Source organism: Phacochoerus africanus, chromosome X (assembly GCF_016906955.1).
Source record: "Phacochoerus africanus isolate WHEZ1 chromosome X, ROS_Pafr_v1, whole genome shotgun sequence".
Lineage (NCBI taxonomy): Eukaryota > Metazoa > Chordata > Mammalia > Artiodactyla > Suidae > Phacochoerus > Phacochoerus africanus.
In genome coordinates this window covers 128,965,984-128,987,642 of record NC_062560.1, presented here as the reverse complement: position 1 = coordinate 128,987,642, position 21,659 = coordinate 128,965,984, and the positions used below count along the sequence as shown (strand labels likewise).

Genomic DNA, 21,659 nt, shown 5'->3' with positions numbered 1-21,659 from the left:
CGCCACGAGCTGTGATGCAGGCCACAGACGCAGCTCAGATCTGGTGTTGCTGGGGCTGTGGTGTGGGGCTGGAGGCTACAGCTCTGATTTGACCCCTAGCCTGGGAACCTCCAATTTTCTGTGGGTACAGCCCTTAAAAAAAAAAAAGTAAAAAAAAAAAGACCATAACATACCAGATATACCTCCTATTAAATAAAGATGTAGCTTGAGAAGTTCCCATTGTGATACGGTGGAAACGAATCTGAGTAGGAACCATGAGGTTGTGGGCTTGATTCCTGGCCTCGCTGAGTGGGCTTAGGATCTGGCGTTGCTGTGTCTGTTTCTGATGTAGGCCAGCCCCTGCAGCTCCAACTCAACCCCTAGCTTAGTAACCTCCATATGCCTCAACTGCGGCCCGAAAAAGCCAAAAGAACAGATGCATCTTGGTATTAAAACCAGTCAGTTTTAAATTACTTTTGAGGTTCAGACCTATTTTTAATTTACCCGGTTGGTATTTTCTTCTTGTATTCCAACCACATGTTTTATGAGCTCAAAGCTGAAGTAAGGAGTCTGCTCAGAGCTGGCTTTGCAGGCCACACAGTGTCCTCTAGTGGTGCACCTCCTGCCTAGTACCCGCTCCAAGGCTCGGCGGTGGGGTCGTGGCTGTTTCTGGTTTAGACAGGAGCTCCTTCCTTATTTAGGAAGGAGAAAGCAAATCACGCATACAAGGCCCAAATGGAATAAAGCAGCCGGCTGGTTTTTAATTGCTTTATTAACTTTAACTAGTATCCTTAGGACATGAATATAATTGAGCTAACAGTTTCATTTGGTCACTGGGCAAAGGCGACCCCTCTGAGATCTCCCAAGAGGTGCAGTGTGGAGCTAGAACTAGGTGTGTCCTCTCTTCACAGAACCGTCACTGCAAGCAGCGCAGGACGTCCTGAGAGCTTTCGCTGCTGCTCTATGGGCACCGCGCCGTAGGAGGGAGATGAAAGCAAACACCGGAGGACACTCCAGGGCAACTGCAGTCACACGGTACCTGGGAGGCTGCAGGTAGGACGGCAGCAGTGCGCAGCGCAGTGATACGGGGCTGCAATCTGGGCGACTGCAGTCTCCACTTCACTTCACACTTCCTCTACTCACAAGGAAAAGTACACCCATTTCACAAACTGTTGCCCTCTGTTGGCCTCCTAACCCTATGCCCAGTTATCTGTAGTCTCATCAGAACACTTATGATCAGGTGGTTGTTTTGTTAGCTATTCTGTCCCTTAAAACCTTTTCTTATAATGTACTTTAAAGATTCAAAAGAGTTACACTATGTAGTTACGGCTTAACAGGAAAGGAGTTAACTTGTCTTGCTTCTGAAAGTAGTAAAAGCACAACAGTGTGCATTTAAATCACTGTGTGGCACCAAAGCCTAAACGTGAGGCATTGGGGCTGGTCTCTCAAGACCAAAGCCCACAGCTGTTTTAATTCATCAGAACGCATTTGACAGCCACTATGATGTGTCTGGCACTAATTCCACACACATCCAGCAGCTCACTCGGCTTCCCACTCCGAGGCACTCCTGGCACTGCCAGCTGATGGACCAGGATGTCAGGCTCCATGGAGACCGCTGCACAGATGGCCTCCCCGATACCACCTGGAGAAGCAAGGGTGTCAGGCTCTGTTCTGGAAGTGGCTAGTCACCCTTCAAACCCCACCACAGGGGCCTCTGAACCTGTTTCCCAGGAGGGAGAAACATTTTTCACTTGCCATTGATTCCAACAGTCATTTCCTGGCAAGTTCCTTTGTGGCTCACAGCAGAAATGAAGCTGACTAGCATCCATGAGGATGCAGGTTCGATTGGATCCCTGGCCTGGCTCAGTGGGTTAAGGATCTGGCGTTGCCCTGAACTGTGATGTAGGTCACAGACCAGGCTCGGATCCCACTGCGGCTGTGGTGCAGAAAAGCAGCTCGAGTTCCAACTTGACCCTTTGCCTGGGAACCTCCATATGCCGCAGATGCGGCCCTAAAACAAACAAACAACACCCAGTCATTCCCTAACAGAAGAGTTCTTCTCACTTGAAACCTTGAGTCTCCAAATTGCTCCCAGCCCCACCCACAGCAGGGCCTCTCCCAACTGGGGCTCCATCAATCAAGGAAACAAAACACACAGTCCACCAAAGCAGACTTCCAACATAACCCCCAAGACCTGCACACACCTTCTGGGTAGTGATCCTCCACTGTGATAATCCGGCCGCCTGTGGCTTTTGCGTTCGAGATGATGGTGGCAGCATCCAGGGGTTTAACAGTAAACAGGTCGATGACACGGACAGAAATATCTGGAGAATGGTGAAAACCAGCTTGGCGTGTGAAGCCGACTTGGAATAAAAAGGCGGATGGGGGCACACCCCTCCCTAGGCGCGACTCCGACATTCAGAAACAGCCTACTCACCCTGCTTGGAAAGCTCATCTGCAGCTGCTAAGGCTTCATGCAAAGTAACTCCTGCTCCAACAACTGTGATCTTGTCGTCGACGCTCTGGCGGATGACCTAGTGTGGCGTCCACGAGACAAAAACACCGCGCTTACCGCACAGGAAGCGCCTCTCAGAGTGGAGGACCCCAGTGCGCTGCTGTCCCTTGGCCCTGCCACTCTCACTCCTCGCTAGTTCACTATAAAAGGCTGCATCTGCACACTGACACACAAGGACACCATCTTTTCCTTGTCTTTTTAGGGCCGCACTGGCGGCATATACGTTCCCAGGCTAGGGGTTAAATTGGAGCTACCGCTGCTGGCCTACACCGTAGTCACAGCAACGGTGGCCACCTAGACCAAAGCAACTCTGGGGTAGTGGCAACACTGGATCCTCGACTCACTGTGCCACAACGGGAATCCCCAAGGACACACTATTTTTAATAAGCTCCATTTCACGTCTGTTTCACAAGTTCATCTACCTTTCCTCCTGATTCAGGATGCCGCGTTCCTAAGTTCTTTCACGACACACGCGCAAAATGAGCCTTCAGCAGGGAAGGGGGGGTTTCCAACTGGGAAGGGAAAGGCAGAAGACAGAGGCCGAAGCACGGACTCCACCTGCCAAGGAGTCTGAAAAGGCACCACCTCTGGACTGCTGGGATGTCTTGCTGGGACACACAAGCAGCCTGGACTCTGATGACGAATGTGTTACTGGGGACACTTCTGGGCCCTTTGAGAGTTGCTCTGTGCCAAGCACCTCGCATGCCCAAGTGCCCTGCCAGGCTCCTGCATGAATGGGCCCATTGTGTGGCTGAGGAAAGCCAATCTCAGAGCCGGAGCAACGTGCTCAGGGCAGAGCTGAGACCAGCAGCCAGGCCCATCTAACTTCAAAGCCCATGCTCCCCATCACTGGCTCTTCCGGACGCAGAGGGGGCTCTCCGGTCTTTGTTCGCACTTTTGTTTACTCCCACGTCACCCAACCAAAGGCACCTGGAATTAGTCTGCATTTCATCCCTCTGTAAAGGTTTCCCTGTAGCTTAAGAACCACAAATACTCAGGGCTTCTAACCCTCGCAGCCCAATTTTTTTTTTTGGGGGGTCTTTTTAGGGCCACACCCATAGCACCTGGAGGTTCCCAGGCTAGGGGTCCAATCGGAGCTGCAGCTGCCGGCCTACACCAGATCCAAGCCGCGTCTGCGACCTACACCACAGCTCACGGCAACACCGGATCCTTAATCCACTGATAGATGTCAGGGATTGAAGCTGCATCCTCATGGATGCTAGTCGAATTCGATAACCACTGAGCCACGATGGGAACTCCAGCCCAATTCTCTGAAAGTGTCCTAACCTTCTCATATATAAATATTAGTACATATGCACACACCTGCAAGCCCAGCCCTTGACTTATCCATGCCATGCGTATTATCCCATACTTTTTTTTTTTTGTCTTTTTTGCTATTTCTTGGGCCGCTCCCGTGGCATCTGGAGGTTCCCAGGCTAGGGGTCGAATTGGAGCTATAGCTGCCGGCCTACGCCAGAGTCACAGCAACACGGGATCCGAGCCGCGTCTGCCACCTACACCCCAGCTCACAGCAACGCCGGAGCGTTAACCCACTGAGCAAGGGCAGGGACCGAACCCGCAACCTCATGGTTCCTCGTCGGATTCGTTAACCACTGCGCCACGACGGGAACTCCTATCCCATACATTTTAACTCACATCATGAAGTGTACTCCATTTTGTTAAGACAGGACAAACATTAAGGGGGAAAAAAAGACGAGAGATATGAGAAAGCTCTGCAAACCACACAACTGACACGGAGAGACCCCCCCCCCCCCCGACACCCCAGAGACAAACACATGGCACTGAGTTTAAACGTGGGAGTCCAGGGCACAACAGAACCTGTAGTTCACACTGAAGTGAATACTGCAGCTTCCCTGTCAGTGGAATGGGCAGACTATGAACTGTTCCGGACATAACTGATGCACCAAAGCCATTCGACGCTCAGGCACTCTGAGCACTAGCCGCTGGGAATTCTGGCGTAGCCTAGCCCTTGGCAATCAAGTTGGAAGTCACCTGTGATCCCTTTAAGAGCGGCTATCAATCTCTCATATACTTAAGGAGAACATTAATAACATTTGAAGAGGCTCATAAGATAAAGGGAGGACAAAAAGCTCTCCTATGAAGCATGATCTCAACTATGTAAAATACACACAAGTGCGCAGAAGACGACAACAGGAAAACGTGCCCCATTTCTCGAAGCCCTGCTTGCTGGGTGCTAAGCAGAGCTGCTGCTTTTCTCCACAGATACTGATATTGCTGGCTTTCCACACGCACAGCTCGGATGGGCGGGCACGCAGAGGCTGGGTGGCTGCCTGAACTTGAATCCTGGTCTTGCTGCTCACCTTCTCTGGCCCTCCGCTCTAAAACTGGGCTGCTAACAATCTGTGCTTTGAAGGCCTTTTGGACGACGCAGGCGACAGGAAGTGCCTCACGAAGCCAGCTTTTATCAGTAGGCCCCTGGACTGCGCTGTATCCTATGTGCAAAACCAAACTCAGGGCTACGCGATGGCCAGAGGCAAGATGGTTCATGTTTACTATGTTCCTGACCCTGGACCTGCACAACCAGAACCTAGCAGCTTTGTTTGATTTTGTTTAGCTTGAGCTGGGATACACTACGGTAAAGCAACTCAACCGCCTTCAAGCTGTTGTTACTTTCAGAGTTCAACAAAGAGTCTTTTCGGAAAGGAGAGAAGTTTGGTTCAGGCTGATATTGGTACAACATTCGTTCCTGAAGATAAGCAGGCAAAGGTCATGATTTTTTTTTAAAAAAACGAGAGTAAACAATGAGGCCTTAACCGTGGAGGTCCCTAGCACGGGCTTGAGAACAGAGCTCTCTCTCCCCGTAAACCAGTCAAAACCAGAAGACACTGGAGAACGTAGGGCCTTACCTTAGCCTGTCCAATCTGAAAGCTCTCTTGTGGGGTGTAAACAACTGCACTTTCTGGGCGACTGGTCCGAATGTAGCAAATCCCCTAGGGCGTAAATGAACACCAGTTTAGAAAGGCGAACTCAATTTCCAACTAAAGAGCCTTCAGGAGGGGGGAGGACTGAACCCACAGCCCCTACACCACCAGCGCGCAGGTCAGGTGCCCCTAGTAAGCTGGCCGAAGGCCTGCGAAGGACCCTGCTAGATGCCTTCAGTGACAAGCTGTCACGCTCCCTGATTTAGGATGAAGGCGTTCTCAAACCCACACCCATCTGTTCCGTCTCCACACAACATAAACTGGGGGAAGGAGCACTGACTCCCCCGGCATGGAAAGCCTAAACCACAGCGGTCAACAACTGCTGCCACAAGAGCTTGTCCTGCCTCATCTTTACAATGTCCTAAACACTGGCATATAAAATGACTATGCTCCCAACGAGAAGATGTAAACACTTTGTTTTGGCTCTTTAGGGCTGCACCAGCGGCATGTGGAAGTTCCCAGGCTAGGGGGCAAATCGGAGCTGCAGCTGCCGGCCTACACCAGAGCCACAGCCACAGCCACGTGGGATCCAAGCTGCATCTGTGACTTGGCAACGCCGGATCTTTAATCCACTGAGAGAGGCCAACGATCAAACCTGTATCCTCATGGATACTAGTCAGGTTCGTTTTCGCTTTGCCACAATGGGAACTCCTAAACACATTTTTTTTTTGATCACTCTGAATATGTGAACAGGAGCATAAAGGAGTATTCAGACGTGTAGACTATCTCTTAACTTACATACAGAATTAGATCATGTACTATGAATACATCAATTTACAAGAACTGCTTCTTTTCATTCATTACCTGTTATGAACCAGGTCTACTGGGTGTGTTTCCCTTTTTTTTTTTTTCTTTTGCTTTTTAGGGCTGCACCTGCAGCACACAGAGGTTCCCAGGCTAGGATCTAATCGGAGCTGTAGCTGCCAGCCTACACCACAGCCACAGCAACGCCAGACCTGAGCCACATCTGCGACCCAGACCACAGCTCATGGCAACACGAGATCCTTAACCCGCTGAGCGAGGCCAGGGATCAAATCCACAATCTCATGGTTCCTAGTCGGATTTGTTTCTGCTGCACCACAACGGGAGCTCCTGGGTATGTTTTCATTGAGGTAAAAATTTACCTAAGTGGGATGGGCCCTGAATTCTGACAAGTTACACAGCATGTAACTGTCTCCCGAGTCTGGATAGCATTTGCACCTGCCCAGAAAGTTCCCGAACACCTTTTCCCAATCACTCTCACCCGCCAAGAAGCCAACTCCGTTCTGATTTCCATCAGCAAGGCATACATGAGATTGCTCTGAACATGCACAGGCATAAAACAATTTCCAGGACACGACAAGTAAAAAAGCCCAGAACAATGTGTGAGCCCACTTAGGTTTTAAAAAAAAAAGGAAAAGGAACTCCTGCCTCCATGTTGGAAATGCTCAGAACGGCAGTCAAATGCTCACCCAGTCATGCCCAGCGCTCCCCATGCAGGGCCACGGATGGGTGCAGGGCTTCGGGGGGAGGTGAGTCCAGTGACCGTGGTTGGAAAGGCAAAGACTTGCCCCCCAGCCCCTCCCACGACTGGGTTCAGGACAGGAGGTGGGTTGAGCTCAGGTGATGCCCCTGTGTGAGCCTTCAGGGCCGAAGCCAAACTCTCTCCCTTCTAAGCTGTTTCTGAGGCTGCACTGGGGCTGGGGCTCCCGGGGTTGGTGTGGAGTCCTCTTTGCAAGTCCCCAGCTTTCTGGATATCGTGAGGTGGCAGCTGTCCAGGCTGTGTCTGAAGCCAGCACCTGAACGCCCTTTACAGCGCCCGCTCCTGGGGCCCTGCCCAGGGCTCCCTGTCCCAGGGCCCTAGTGCATTCCTCCTCCGTGAACCAAGTCCTGCCCATCATGGGTCCTCAGGGGTTCCAAATCCTTCTGCAGTGTTTTATTTACAATGCAAGCATATTCATGTTTTATGGGCCTCATCACTTTTGGAGGTAATGGTTCTATCTTTAAAAGAAATCCTACAACCAAATTTCCTGTGATATCTCTTACCCTCCTGCTGAGAAAAAAATGGGTAAAATCAAACCATCGGCAACTAACTAGTAGCAAAACAGACACGTTTTCTGTCTGAAGCAGAGTCCCCTTAAGAAAATACCTTGGTATTGGCCGCCAGGAAAACAGCATGCTCCGTGGAAATGGCATCACTTGGGTAGAAGACAGTGCAGTTTGGGATGGCTCGGAACATGGCCAGATCCTCCAGGGCCATCTGGGAGGGGCCGTCTTCACCTGAGAAAGAAAACCCACCGCCCAACAAAAACCTGAGCCTGTTCTCCGCGAGACGAGCAGTGGCATGTGCTGCCACAGGGGCTGGGGGCACAGGTGTGGCAGCGTCCTAGAAAGCTGTCCCATTCTCCCTCGAGAGAACTCCGCAACACGCAGGGTTAGGCTCCTAAGTGACACCGGGGGCCAGCACACCACGGGTCCTAGTCCTGACTCACGGCCCCCACGTCAGAGCAGCTGAGCATCATCTAACACACCTTTGGGGTACCCTCGGGGTGTGGCTCTAACTCAGGGGGCCTGAGTGTGTGGGAGAAATAAACTCCACGGAAAGAAAAAGCCCAATGTACGCCAGGGTGGCCTAGCTGTTCCAGCTAAGAAGGGGACTGTCACTGCGTACACTGCCACGCCGGGGACATATGTCGAACCTCAGAAACCCAACTCCTGCCTTGGACCTGGAGCCACTCCTCCACTGAGCTGAGTCTAAAACTTACCCTGCACCCTGCCCCGGGCACAGACCCCCAAGCCCGGTCCAGGCCGTGTCCTGAGGTACCCAGGGCCTGCTCTCCTCCCTCTCCTGCCTGCATCTGGCCCATCCAGAAACCCCTCAGTCTAGCTCTCCCGCAAGTCCCTGGTACGAGTCCCAAAGGCACAGTTCGAGGCTGCCCCCCAGCATTCTGGCAGCGACTCCCCCGAGGACGGGCCCGCCACAGGCACCAGACTCCCATCTCTGTCAGCCTTGAACACAGCTCCCGGGTGTCTCCCGAGCAAGAAACCACTGGCATCTGGCTTGTGCTTTGCATGCAACTTTAGACCCTCCTTCTGTCAGCAAGTTGACTTCTTTCTTCAGGCCCTCTCGGATTCACCAGATTTTCTTTCCTTTTGCTTTTTTAGGGCTGCACCCGAGGCATATGGGGTCCAATCGGAGCTGTAGCCGCTGGCCTATGCCACAGCCACACAGGATCTGAACCACGTCTGTGACCTACACCCAGCTCATGGCAACGCCAGATCTTTAACCCGCTGAACAAAGCCAGGGATCGAACCTGCAACCTCATGGTTCCTAGTCGGATTCATTTCTGCTGCGCCCCAACAGGAATTCCTCTTTTTCTTTTTTTTGCTTTTTAGGGCCACACCTGAGGCATGTGGAGGTTCCCAAGCTAGGGGTCAGGGTCAAATTGGAGCTGCAGCTGCCGGCCTACACCAGAGCCACAGCAATGTGGGATCCAAGCCATGTCTGCAACGTACACCACAGCTCACGGCCATTCTGGATCCTTTAACCTACTGAGCGGGGCCAGGGATTGAACCTGTGTCCTCATGGATACTAGTCGGATTTCTTACCACTGAGCCACAATGGGAACTCTTCACCCGATTTTCTACCCACTGCTAACACACACCTCGATCCTCTTTCTAGCTTCCCCATTTCCTGTTGTTTCCATCTAGCCCGTCCTGTACTTAACGCCCCAAGAGCGGTGTTCGCCTCAGACTCGCTACCGTGTGGTGGGCTCCTTGAGGACGTTTCCCTGATAGGCTGAGCCCCTCACTTGTCCCCACTGAGACTAAGGCAACCCACCAGAGGGCAGGAGAGAATTCTGTGGCACCGGAGTGGCCTGACTCATACCTAGTATGTAGCTCGACACGAAAGAGACACTCAGGACAGGTAATTACTTCTCGAAGACTGAAAGAACAGGCACTTTACAGCTATACCAAGAGACTGGCTCTAAAGTTACCCACAGTGCCTGGAACTTCTGTAACACAACACAGTTTTTAAAAAGAGATTACAAATAATCCAATGTTATGGAACACTAAGAACGTTGGCACTTCAACTGCTCACATGCTAATCTTTATCTGCAAAGGAGGAAGGTGATCAAGATGCTGACATTGAAAACTCATACCTACGGATACCCCACAGTGGGACCCAACGAGGTTGATGTTGGCTTGAGTGATGGCTCCCACGCGGATCTGGTCAAACGCTCGGGTCAAAAAGGCAGCGAAGGTACACACGAAAGCAACGGTCCGATCACGGGTGGCACATCCCAGTGCCACGTTCACCTGCATCGCAAAGAAGGTGAATGAGAACACTCCTGGACCCCACCCCCTTCCCTTCCCCAGTGTAGACTATGTGGTTTTCAGAATATCCTCTACTCTGCACCCTCTCCCAGGCACCTACCTGGGAAAAATGCAACCCTGGCAAAGCCAAGGTGTCCCTTGAATATCACCAGCCAAGACAGGGAGGGCAGCTGGTCCCGCTGCTTCCAGTCCAGGGTGGGGAAGCCTGGGACACTCGAGGCCACCACGTGGTCCTCATGGGTCTCCTCCCCATTCTCCTCCGTGGCCTTCTGTCCCCTCTCTCCCCTCCCCTTCACACGCTTCCCCCGGGCACCTCCCGCAGTCACTCAGTTTCTCCCTCTCCTCACCCAGAAACGGGCTCGCATGGCCCGCCTCCCCCGCCCTTCTGCCTGCTCCTCGCACAAGACCTCTCCCACGACTCCACTTTCTCATCTCACACCATCGGCCTTTGTTCACCTAGGCTGCTGCCCCCATGGGAGACCTGCAAACTGCCAAATACAAAGGCCTCCTGACCCCCTCTGTCCACTGCGCTTGACCTCTGACAGGGGCATTCGGCGCCATGGACCACCTGCCTCCCGGACGTGGCTGCTCCCTCCCTGCTGGGTGGTGCACCTCCCTCCTCCCCAGGGCTGCTAGACTGAGTTCTGAGGCTTGGGGTCCCACGCCTCATTTGCCTCTCCACGGGGACCAAGCATGAGGTCCACCTCTGTCACTCTGACCTGAATTATACTGATGACTCCATGGCTTAAAGCCCCTAAGCCTCACCTCCCTGGGAACCCAGGCTCACGTAGCCCAGCAGGCTCCAATCTAGACAATGAACATCTTGGGGTAAAACAAACTCCTTCCATGGGGCATATGGCTGAAGCACAGCTCAGCATGACAGCTTTCCCTAAGGCCACAGCTCCACTAGATTTTTTTTGCTTGCTTTTCAGGGCTGCATGTGTGGCACATGGAAGTTTCCAGGCTAGGAGTCGAAATGGAGCAGCAGCTGCTGGCCTACACCACAGCCACAGCAACGCAGGACCTGAGCCTCATCTGTGACCTACACCAAACTCATGGCAAAGCCGGATCCTTAACCCACTGAGGGAGGCCAGGGACTGAACCTACGTCTTCCTGGATACTAGTTGGGTTCATTTCTGCTGTGCCATGAGGGGGACTCCCCACCCCATTGTTTTTGTCTTTTTAGGGCTTCACCCATAGCATATGGAGATTCCTAGGCTAGGAGTTGAATCAGAGCTATAGCCGCCGGCCTACACCATAGCCACAGCAATGTGGGATCCAAGCCACGTCTGCGACTTACACCACAGTTCACGGCAATGCTGGATCCTTAACCCACTGAGCGAGGCCAGGGATCGAACTGCATCCTCATGGATCCTAGTCGGGTTCATTACCACTGAGCCACCATGGGAACTCCCCTACTGGCATTCTTGAGGCTGCAATTAGGGCAACATTTGAACATCTAGGATATACGAGGCTCCACGCTACACTGGGGGAGAGAGAAACCTCTGTAGCCCTCAACCTACTGGGCTGTTGTAGGGCTGCCTGCTGGTGGGCCAGGCAGGGCAGAAAGGGTGAGACCATCTAGGGCTACAAAGGAGCTTGGGACACTTCAGGCCCGGAGTGCTGAGGTCAGATGGCTACAGTCCTTGGCCTGCTGCCCTGAGCCTTTCTGGGGAGAGTGCCAGTCAGTCCGTTTCCCAGGCCCTGCCCAGCAGCACTAGAAGCCACCCCTCAGACTCTGCCTCAGAGTTTGTTTTTTACTTGTTTCCCCAGAGACGCTTTCTTCTCCATTTCCTTGGCTTTTTTTTTGTTGTTGTTATTGCTGTTGTTGTTGCTATTTCTTGGGCCGCTCCCACGGCATATGGAGGTTCCCAGGCTAGGGGTTGAATCAGAGCTGTAGCCACCGGCCTACGCCAGAGCCACAGCAACGCGGGATCTGAGCCGCGTCTGCGACCTACACCCCAGCTCACGGCAACGCCAGATCGTTGACCCACTGAGCAAGGGCAGGGACCGAACCCGCAACCTCATGGTTCCTAGTCGGATTCGTCAACCACTGCGCCACGACGGGAACTCCTCCTTGGCTTTTATAAATGGAGAGAGGAGTTCCCATTGTAACTCAGCGATAATGAACCCAACTGCTAACCTATGAGGATACATGCTTGATCCCTGGTCTTGCTCAGTGGGTTGGGGATCCTGCATTGCTGTGGCTGTGGTGTAGGCCACTGGCTGCAGCTCCAATTCGACCCCCAGCCGGGGGACTTCCATGTGCTGCACAGTGTGACCCTTAAACAAAATACAAACGGAGAGAAAAACTGTTAACACGGGGCAGGCCTCCTGCATCCGGTGGGAGAAGACGCAAGAGGGATGTCCCCTAGCACACGTACCATGTTTTGCTCGGCAATAGAGCACTCGATGAACCGCTCAGGGTATTCCTTCTTGAATATCTCAGAGAAGGTGGAATTCTTGGTGTCACCATCCAGCACAATGACTCTATCATTTGCATGACCCAGCTTAGCCAGAGCCAAACCACATGCTTTGCGAGTAGCTACCTGCAAGTCAAATAGTAGAGTTTTTTGGAATGGATTTAGAAAGAAAGGGAAACTGTGTAGAATTATAGATGTCATCTGTGTTAATGAACAAAGCAAATTTCTGATCCACCAAAAATCTCATTTAGGATCATAAAAAAGATTGCTAGCCAATCTTAAATCCAGACTTAGCTCAAAGGGTATCAATTTCCCTCAAATTTACTATTCTGCTCCATTTTTTTTTGTCTTTTTCTTTGCTATTTCTTGGGCTGCTCCTGCGGCATATGGAGGTTCCCAGGCTAGGGGTTGAATCGGAGCCGTAGCTACTGGCCTACACCAGAGCCACAGCAACACGGGATCTGAGCCGCGTCTGCAACCTACACCACAGCTCATGGCAACGCCTGACCGTTAACCCACTGAGCAAGGGCAGGGACCGAACCCGCAACCTCATGGTTCCTAGTCGGATTCGTTAACCACTGTGCCACGACGGGAACTCCCAGCCTGCTCCATTCTTATAGTTGATTAAAAATTTAAATCTCCCAAAATGCAAATGTCTCTGTGACTTTTTCACTATAAAGTGGGTGATACTCACTATAAATACTAAAACGCAAAACTTTAGAATCATGATATAAATACTAACAAAGCCCATTAGGATACTGTTTGAGACTGAACTGCACTTATGGATTAGTTTAAGGTGAAATTAACATTTTTACAACATTGAGTTTTTCTATTAAAAAACAAGCATTGGTGGAGTTCCCGTCATGGCTCAGCAGAAACAAATCCAACTAGGAACCATGAGGTTGCGGGGTCGATCCCTGGCCTTGCTCAGTGGGTTAAGGATCTGGCATTGCTGCAAGCTACAGTACAGGTTGCATGTGCAGCTCGAATCTGGCATTGCTGTGGCTGCGGTGTAGGCCAGCAGCTGTAGCTCCGAGTAGACCCCTAGCCTGGGAACCTCCATATGCCATGACTTCGGCCCTAAAGAACCAAAAAAAAAAAAAAAAAAGATTGGCATTTCCTTGAAATGTTCCACACAGAACTACCGCCTGACCCAGCAATTCTACTCCTAGCTATAGACCCAAGACAAAAATACACCTATGCAGAAAGGTGTACACAAACGTTCACTGCAGCATCAACAGCCAAAAAGGAGAAACAACCCAAATGTCCATCAACAGATAAATGTGTCACTAAAACACGGGACAGCTATAAAATGGAGTTCTGTATATGCCACACGGACAAGCCTTGAGAACATCACATATATTTTATAAGCCCATTTACATTAAACATCTGGAAAAGGCAAATCCACAGACACAGGAAGGAGATTAGCAGGTACCAGGGGCTGGGTGGGAATGGAGAGTAACTGCCAAAGGGATGATGGAAATGTTTTAAGATTAAGTGTGGTCATGGCTACGCAATACTGTCAATATGGAGTTCCCATCGTGGTACAGCAGAAACGAATCCAACCAGGGACCAGGAAGTTGTGGGTTCCATCCCTGGCCTTGCTCCGTGGGTTGAGGATCTGGCGTTGCCGTGAGCTGTGGTATAGGTCGCAGGTGTGGCTCAGATTCCGTGTTGCTGTGGCTGTGGTGTAGGCCGGCGGCTACAGCTCCGATTTGACTCCTAGCCTGGGAACTTCCATATGCCTCAGGTATGGCCCTAAAAATACACCCCCCCCAAAAAAAAACAAAACAACAAAAAAAACCTTCCCACAGAAAAGAAAATCACGGACTTGGAGAATAGACTTGTGGTTGTCCGAGGAGGGAGTGGGAGGGACCGGGAGCTTGGGCTCAACGGATGCAAACTATTGCTCTTGGAATGGATTTACAATGAGATCCTGTGTAACACTGAGAACTGTGTCTAGATTCTTACAACGAAGCACAAAAATGGGAGAAAAAATTATGTATACATGTATATGTAACTGGGTCCCCATGCTGTACAGTGGGGAAAAAAAAAAGTGTGTTGGTATGTTGGAGGAAATAACAATAAAAAATAAATGAAAAAAAAAAACTGTCAATATGCTAAAAGTCCACTGAATTGTACACTTCAAATGGGTAGATTATATAGGAAATTATACCTCAATAAAACTATTAAAAGTTTGTCTCTTTGTCTTTACGCATCATCTAAATCCTCTTAAAAATATTTTTTAAAACAGGCAACTCAGGCAGACAAGCACAAGAGTCAAGGCATGAAAGGAGATCGAGTGAAGAGGCCACCTTCCTCCCGTCCTCCTGTCTCCCAGCCACCCAGTTCCTCTCCCCAGAGGTAAGGGCCGTGACGGGTGTGCGTAGCATCCTTTTGAGAATGATCTACTCACCGATACCGCGTGAGCACCTCACACACACAAGGCACGTGCGTTTCCTTTAGGGCTACAGTTTCGTAAGAACCTTAACATGGAGCTTACATGTTTAGTAGTTTTTTCTTTTTAGGGCATATGGAGGTTCCCAGGCTAGGGGTCTCATCAGAGCTACAGCCGCCGGTCTGCACCAGAGCCACAGCAACATGGGATCCAAGCCGCGTCTGCGACCCACACCACAGCTCACGGCAATGCCGGATCCCCAAACCACTGAGGCCAGGGATCGAACCTGCATCCTCATAGATACTAGTTCCAGTCGTTTACACTGTGCCACAATGGGAACTCCAATATATTTTTAGTTTTTATTGCCATTATAAAAGAGATAATTTCTTAATCTTATTGACAAAAGAATTCACCCTTGTATATTAGTTTTGCCATAAGCTCTCTTTCTCGATTATTTCGGACTATTTTCCGTCGATTCTCTTGGGTTTCCAGACATACAACCCCTTCATCTGCAAATGATGACAGGCTTGCCTCCTCCTTGACAGGACTGAGTCTTCATTGTTAATGATCATGATTTTCCCCTTCCTGACACTGGAGAATGATCTGCATTACTAATTTGAACTTCACTGATTCTTTTAATATACTAATGGAATTGAGACTGGTCAAAGCTTTATTTAAAATTTCCACATCTGGAGTTCCCGTCATGGCTCAGTGGTTACTGAATCTGACTAGGAACCATGAGGTTGTGGGTTCGATCCCTGGCCTCGCTCAGTGGGTTAAGGATCCGGACTTGCTGTGGCTGTGGTGCGGGTCACAGAGGCGGCTCGGATCCTGTGTTGCTGTGGCTGTGGTGTAGGCCGGCAGCTACAGCTCCGATGAGACCCCTAGCCTGGGAATCTCCACATACTGTGGGAGCGGCCCTAGAAAAGGCAAAAAGACAAAATAAATAAATAAGTAAATAGAATTTCTACATTGATAATCTTTTTTTTTTTTTTGGTCTTTTTTGTCTTTATAAGGCAGCACCCGCAACATATGGAGGTTCCCAGGCTAGGGGTCTAATCAGAGATGTTGCTATCAGCCTACGCCAGAGCCACAGCAACACCGGATCTGAGCCGCGTCTGCGACCTACACCACAGCTCATGCAACGCTGGATCCTTAACCCACTGAGCGAGGCCAGGGATACACCTGAAACCTCATGGTTCCTAGTCGGATTCTTTTCTGGTGCGCCACGATGGGAACTCCTACTTCGATGTTTTTATTTATTTATTTTGTCTTTTTTGCCATTTCTTGGGCCGCTCCCCTGGCATATGGAGGTTCCCAGGCTAGGGGTCTAACCGGAGCTGTAGCTGCTGGCCTACACCAGAGCCACAGCAACACAGGATCTGAGCCGCATCTGTGACCTACACCACAGCCCACTGCAACACCAGATCCTTAACCCACTGAGCAAGGGCAGGGATTGAACCCGAAGCCTCATGGTTCCTAGTTGGATTCGTTAACCACTGCACCACGACGGGAACTCCCTACATCGATGTTTTTTAAGTAAGGTTGGCCTGTAGTTTTTTCCTTTCGGCTAGCTTTATAATGTTTTGGCTTCATAAATCACTTTTTCCAGATTCAGGAAGGTTTGAAATAGCCTAGGAATTACCTATTCTGTGAAGGTTAAAATTAAGAGACTCTTACAAGCATGGTGAGACTGGTACTTTGGAGATATAACTCCTGTACAGCTTCCTCAAATTTTCCTATGGCTGTTAATCTACTTAAACATTTTGCCTCTTTTTTTTTTTCCATTCTTGCCCGCCCCGCAGCACATGGAGCTCCTGAACCAGGGATGAAGTGGGAGCCGCAGTCGTGCCCCTAAGCCACAGCTGTAGCAATGCCGGGTCCCAAACCACTGTGTGGCACCAGGGATCAAACCTGCGTCTCAGTGCTCCCAAAGCACTGCCCATCATGTTGTGCCAATGTTTTTTTAAGTCGATTTTAGCATTTCATGTATTCTCAAAAAAAAAAAAAAGCCCACTTCTTAACATGTTTTCATACCAATTAGCGTATTTTCTCACAGTTCTCTGAATGTTCTCTGCATCTATGGTCATCTCCTTCAGTGACTAATTTTATTCATTTACATTTTTTTATCTCCTTTGATAGACTAGTACTGTCTGCTGCAATAGTAATTCAGAAAGCCAACTCTTGGATTTGGGTATTAATGTGACTTCTTATTCTTTAATTTCTTAACTTTTTATGAGTTGGCCTGTTTTAACTTCTCCTGTTCATAAAATACATACAAAAAATGAGACGATCCCATAATCCCACCTTCCGGACAGAAACACTTCATCATAACCTGCGCTGCAATCAACATTCGTTCTGTTCTGCACCCTTGCGCAGGCACGTCCGTGGGATAAAGTCCTGTGAGTTGCGCTGCTAACTCGAAGGGCGTGAGCAGCGTCAACCTAAGTGCTCTCCCTCAACACGTGTCTCTTCCTTAACACCTTTCTTTTGCTTTTTCTCATTTCACAAAGAATCAACTCATTTACTTTTAAACCCATACTACTAGGCAAAAAAAAAAACATGTATAACACTCTAAATGTCCCCAAATAAATCAGGAAAAAGAAGGGTCAGAAAATATCTCCTTCCTCCCAGGCTTGCGACATTGTTCGCTGAGGTTGTGAAGACTGCCTGTTTGGGAACTGCTGTAATACACCAGAAGGCAGGATATAAAAATGTGAACAAAAAAACAAAAAAAGCTTTATTATATTAAGGGTTTCGAGCCTAATTTTTTCCTTTTGTAGAACTAGTCTTTGTCACATCGGCCTGCTTCCTCGTGTAACCCAGGGAATAAGTCCAAAAAGATCAAACCAGCCAGGCCCCCATCCTTAGGCTAGACACGGAATCATGGCAGTTTAACACGCAGGGGACTGCCAGACCCCAAACTGAATTTAGGAAGCAAGCAAAAGCTACACGGCATTGGAAGCAAGTAAGTAGTGACTGACCAGTAAAAATTCAGACCTGAGTTAAGTCTGAAATAAAAGAATAAACATCAGAAATAGTAAAAGAGAAGATCAATCCATCTTTATGGCTTATCCTCTTCAGTTAAATATCATACCGTCTAATAATTGGATCATTCCTGGAGATCAGAATAAACAGAGTGTCCTTTGTATTTAGGAAAAGCAGGACAAAAGCAGTTTGCCTACCTCATCGCCGATTTTGTAAGCAGGTGGAGAGGTCATTTCTATATCTGTGATGTTGATTTGAGGTGAGTCTTCAACAGGGGGTTTTGGTTCAAGGTTCCTGTTGGTCTGTATCTGGCTCTCGATTAGTTTGATAATTGCATCTGCTCTCTCTTTGGGCATTGGCTTTCCATGCCAATTTTCTGCATCCTCAACACCTGTAACCAAAGGGTAAAAGGCATTCATTCTGCAAATATTTAACGAGCACCTGTTTGGTCATCTGAAAGACATCCAGATGGACGGATGTCAGCCAAGGACTAAAAACCTGGCACAGGGAGCCTGAGATGGTACTGCAGTTGCAGGACACAGCCTGGACAAAGGCCTAGAGGCTCTTGAGGGGACTGCTGGCCCATGTGCTGATGAATGGAGGGGAAAGTTAGGGAGACAAGGCTGGAGAGGCAGGCAGGGCAGACCATGGCAGATCCTGTGGATATAAGGAGCTGGAGTTTTGTCCAAAGTAATAGGGGAACCACTGAAGGGTCTGGAAGTGGGGAAGGTGACTGAACAGACCCACGCTGCACAAAGACTGCCACGGCAGGCACGTTAGGGAGAAGGGGCTGGCTGTGGGCAAGGGAGGTGGAGAGAGAGGAGTGAACGTGAGATGCGCTCAGAAGCAGAATCAGTCAGAATTGATGACGGACTGTGTACGTGTACAGGGGGGCACGTAAGGGAGAGGTGGCGGCAAGGACGACACCCGGGTTTCTTCCAGGAGCAAACTGGGCATCATTTACTGAACCGGCGGTACCAGAATAAGAAGACTATTCGGAGGAGTCACAGAAGCATTTTATCCGAAAACATCACTATCAAAACGCACCAGGAATCACACCCACTGCAACTATTTATGCTTGAGACAAACAACTTCAGGTGTCCGCTTTGAAACCTGCGAGAAGTTAAGGCTTTCAAGACCCCCTCCTTCCTCGACCCCCAGTTCCACAGCTACCTCCCCCCAAAGCAGGGCTTTATTAGTTGCTGGTGTGTCCTCTCAGTGTGGGCAGAGCCGAGCGCATGCGCACCACATACACCTTTTTTTCACACATCTGCTCACACGCCTTTCCTCATTCTGCACTCCCACGGAGGTTGCTCCCCAGCAGCCCTCTAAGGGACAGACTATCCTTGTAGCCACCCTATCCTGCTCACTTGCGTGGGCTCCGGGCTTCCCTTTCGACCCTAACCAGATCTGCTACTCCTGTAAGCATCTAGGAGGGAAAGAGTATCCAACACGTCACTAGGTCAGCTGCCTAGCCGGCCAGCCTAAGCCTCCTTCCACCGCATGCGCCGTGTAGACAGCTGTTTCCGACAACTCCGAGCAGAAAAGAAAACATGTGCTTACTTGGAATGCCACGGCCCTTGAAGGTCTTGGCAACGACAGCAGTGGGCTTGCTCTTCATTTGCGATGCCTGCCAGAACACCTGGCAGAGTGCCTCCACGTCGCGGCCATCCACCACGAAAGTGTTCCACCTGCCCACAGAGGAGGAGGCCAGGTTACATACAAGGTGAAGGGGGGACGGGGCAGAAAGAAAGTGACACAAAATAGGACAGTTACCCGAATGCTTCACAGCGCTTCTGATAGACGTCTATGCAGTGCTCGAGGGGCAAGGCTCCACTGTGGGACAGGCGATTCACGTCGAAGACGGCCACCAGATTGTCCAGACTGTAGTGGGAAGCAAAGGCCAAGGCCTCCCAGACGGAGCCTTCTGATGACTCGCCATCTCCCATGAGGCAGAACACCCGGTAGCTGGGATAAGTCAAGAGAGGTTAGGACCCTGCCTGGGGCTCCTCTGGGCCACTGGAGCAAAGGTGCTTCATGGAGAGAAACAACGGTGTCAGGTTCCTATACGACTATTTTCCATGTTAACTCAGTTCCAACTCAACAGCTGAGGAAACACAGTTTGAAAAGCTTGGGCCGCACGAGATGGGATGCCCCTTGGGCTGGTTTTCTCATTCAAGCTGTAAAAGCTGTTTCTAGGTTCTTCCGCCACTTCTCTAGGCTCAACCAACCAGAAGGATGTGGGCAAGCAGCTCCCTTTGACTACCCAACATTCGCGTATCTGGTTTCTTGGTAACTTCATTTTAAATAACTGCCACGTTCTCTTTCTGATCTTACAAATTTACAATAACCAGAACGATCAAAACGTTCTACCTCAGGAGCATAGGTCCTGCAGTAAATATTAAACTCCTCCGCAGCAGAAACATTTACACCAAGAAAACACAATGCAGGCTCCACAAAAATGCTAAAAATGAAGTTTAAAAAGGTGACTAACGGCAGGCTAAGGACTAACAGAGCTAATGACGACAGATGAGAGGGAGCAGAGCAGCGGCCTGAGCAGGGCAGGATGCACAGCCAAGCGCCTCCAGAGGGGCCACCTGCGCTGGAACCTGGGACAGAGGGGCTGCAGACGCAGGGACCCTGGGGAGATGGTGGGAGTAGAACACGCACACTAGCTTGGCCAACCCCAAGCCCCCCAGCACCCCCCACGTTGTGGCTACATCACAGCACCTGGGCACACGCCCCTGTAAGGAAGGCACCAATCTGCCCGTCTTCAGAAAGGGGGGACACTCCAGAAAAAGACCTTTAATTGTTAATATGTAGGGATCCCCAATGGAAAAGCAAATACATCATCTGTTCACTGGATAACGAAGCTCACTGAGCGATGGCAAACAGGAAGTTGTCTCTCTTACAAAAGACTTGAGTCCCGATAAAGTGGTTTCTACACTGCAGGCAACAGAATCCACTCAGAGATGCTAGAACAGTTTGCTGACATACAGTTTCTTTACTGCTTCAACACTTGGTAACCTGAATTTGTAAACAGTCACTGTCTCCTCAAATAAGTAATAAATAAAGCCAAAGTGCCTGGGGGTGGGATGGACACACTTAAGTGCTTTCTGGGTAAACATCTTACCTGGCCTTGTCAAAGTACTTGCCAGTATATGCCATCCCGCACGCGGCTCCCAGTCCTTGCCCGAGCCATCCAATTGCCACATCAACAAACGACAGTCTCTGTAGGAGAAGGGACCAAATGAACCTAAGTGCACCTGTAGGACGTGAGTATCAGGCTTCCCAGCACCAAGCACGGCTGCTCTTCAGAGCGTCCCTCCTCCTCTGCGGGATGAATTCCTCTCCACCGCAGCCACGTGCACCCCACGTCTCAGATCCACATCATACAGACAAGAGTCACCCACGCAGCTGGCGAGGGTGACCGCAGCTTTGACAACATAGAGGAGAGAAGCTTCTCCACAAAGCAGCTTAAAGAGCCCAAGAGCAAAGCAAAGCAAAAAAAAAAAAAACAAAAAACAAAAAACAAAAACCAACATAAGCAGCAGCCTTGCCATCTTCACGAGGCCTCTTAGTCAGTCATTTACAAACCAGATGCTCCATATTTGCGGTGAGTATGGGCTCTTAAACAGAAACCAGGAGCAATGAAAAAGATTTACATCTCCCTGGTTTGTAAAACTCAAGTCAACTGCGATTTTACACGGGGTTATCTGAAGTGCGATGCTAGAAATGAACCCCTCTCCACCACCACTCCACTTCTCCCCCAGACGCGTGGACACACAGGCTATCACTGCTCCAGGGAGAGAACGTGGCCCTCAGAGGGCCACGAGGTGGTACCAAAGGTCTGCCGCACCCAGGCCCCACCCCCAAGCTTCCAAAGACACATCAAACTCAGTCAACGCTTCTGCTGCCACCACCTCGGCCTGACATCTTGCGCTTCTGTTACCGCAGTGGCCTCTCTGCTTCGCTCTATGGTCCTTCTCAGCACAGCCACCAGGCGGAGCATGTTAAACCCCAAGCCCGCGCCTCAGTCGCCGCGTCCAACCGTCCAAGGACGGAGGGTGAGGCCA

At 50.2% G+C, this 21,659-nt stretch overlaps 1 protein-coding gene across 1 annotated transcript; it reads right to left on the bottom strand.

Annotated features, from left to right (window-relative positions):
- Window positions 1-767: 767 nt before the first annotated feature.
- TKTL1 (transketolase like 1) lies at window positions 768-19,797 on the bottom strand. Its single transcript, XM_047764643.1, has 10 exons — window positions 19,360-19,797; window positions 19,147-19,274; window positions 17,781-17,974; window positions 12,159-12,323; window positions 9,600-9,756; window positions 7,586-7,716; window positions 5,383-5,466; window positions 2,417-2,513; window positions 2,184-2,303; window positions 768-1,621 (listed from the first exon to the last, which is right to left on the bottom strand). Exons 1-10 carry the CDS (start codon window positions 19,530-19,532, stop codon window positions 1,449-1,451), a joined length of 1,422 nt encoding a protein of 473 aa, XP_047620599.1. The 5' UTR covers window positions 19,533-19,797; the 3' UTR covers window positions 768-1,448.
- Window positions 19,798-21,659: the final 1,862 nt, after the last annotated feature.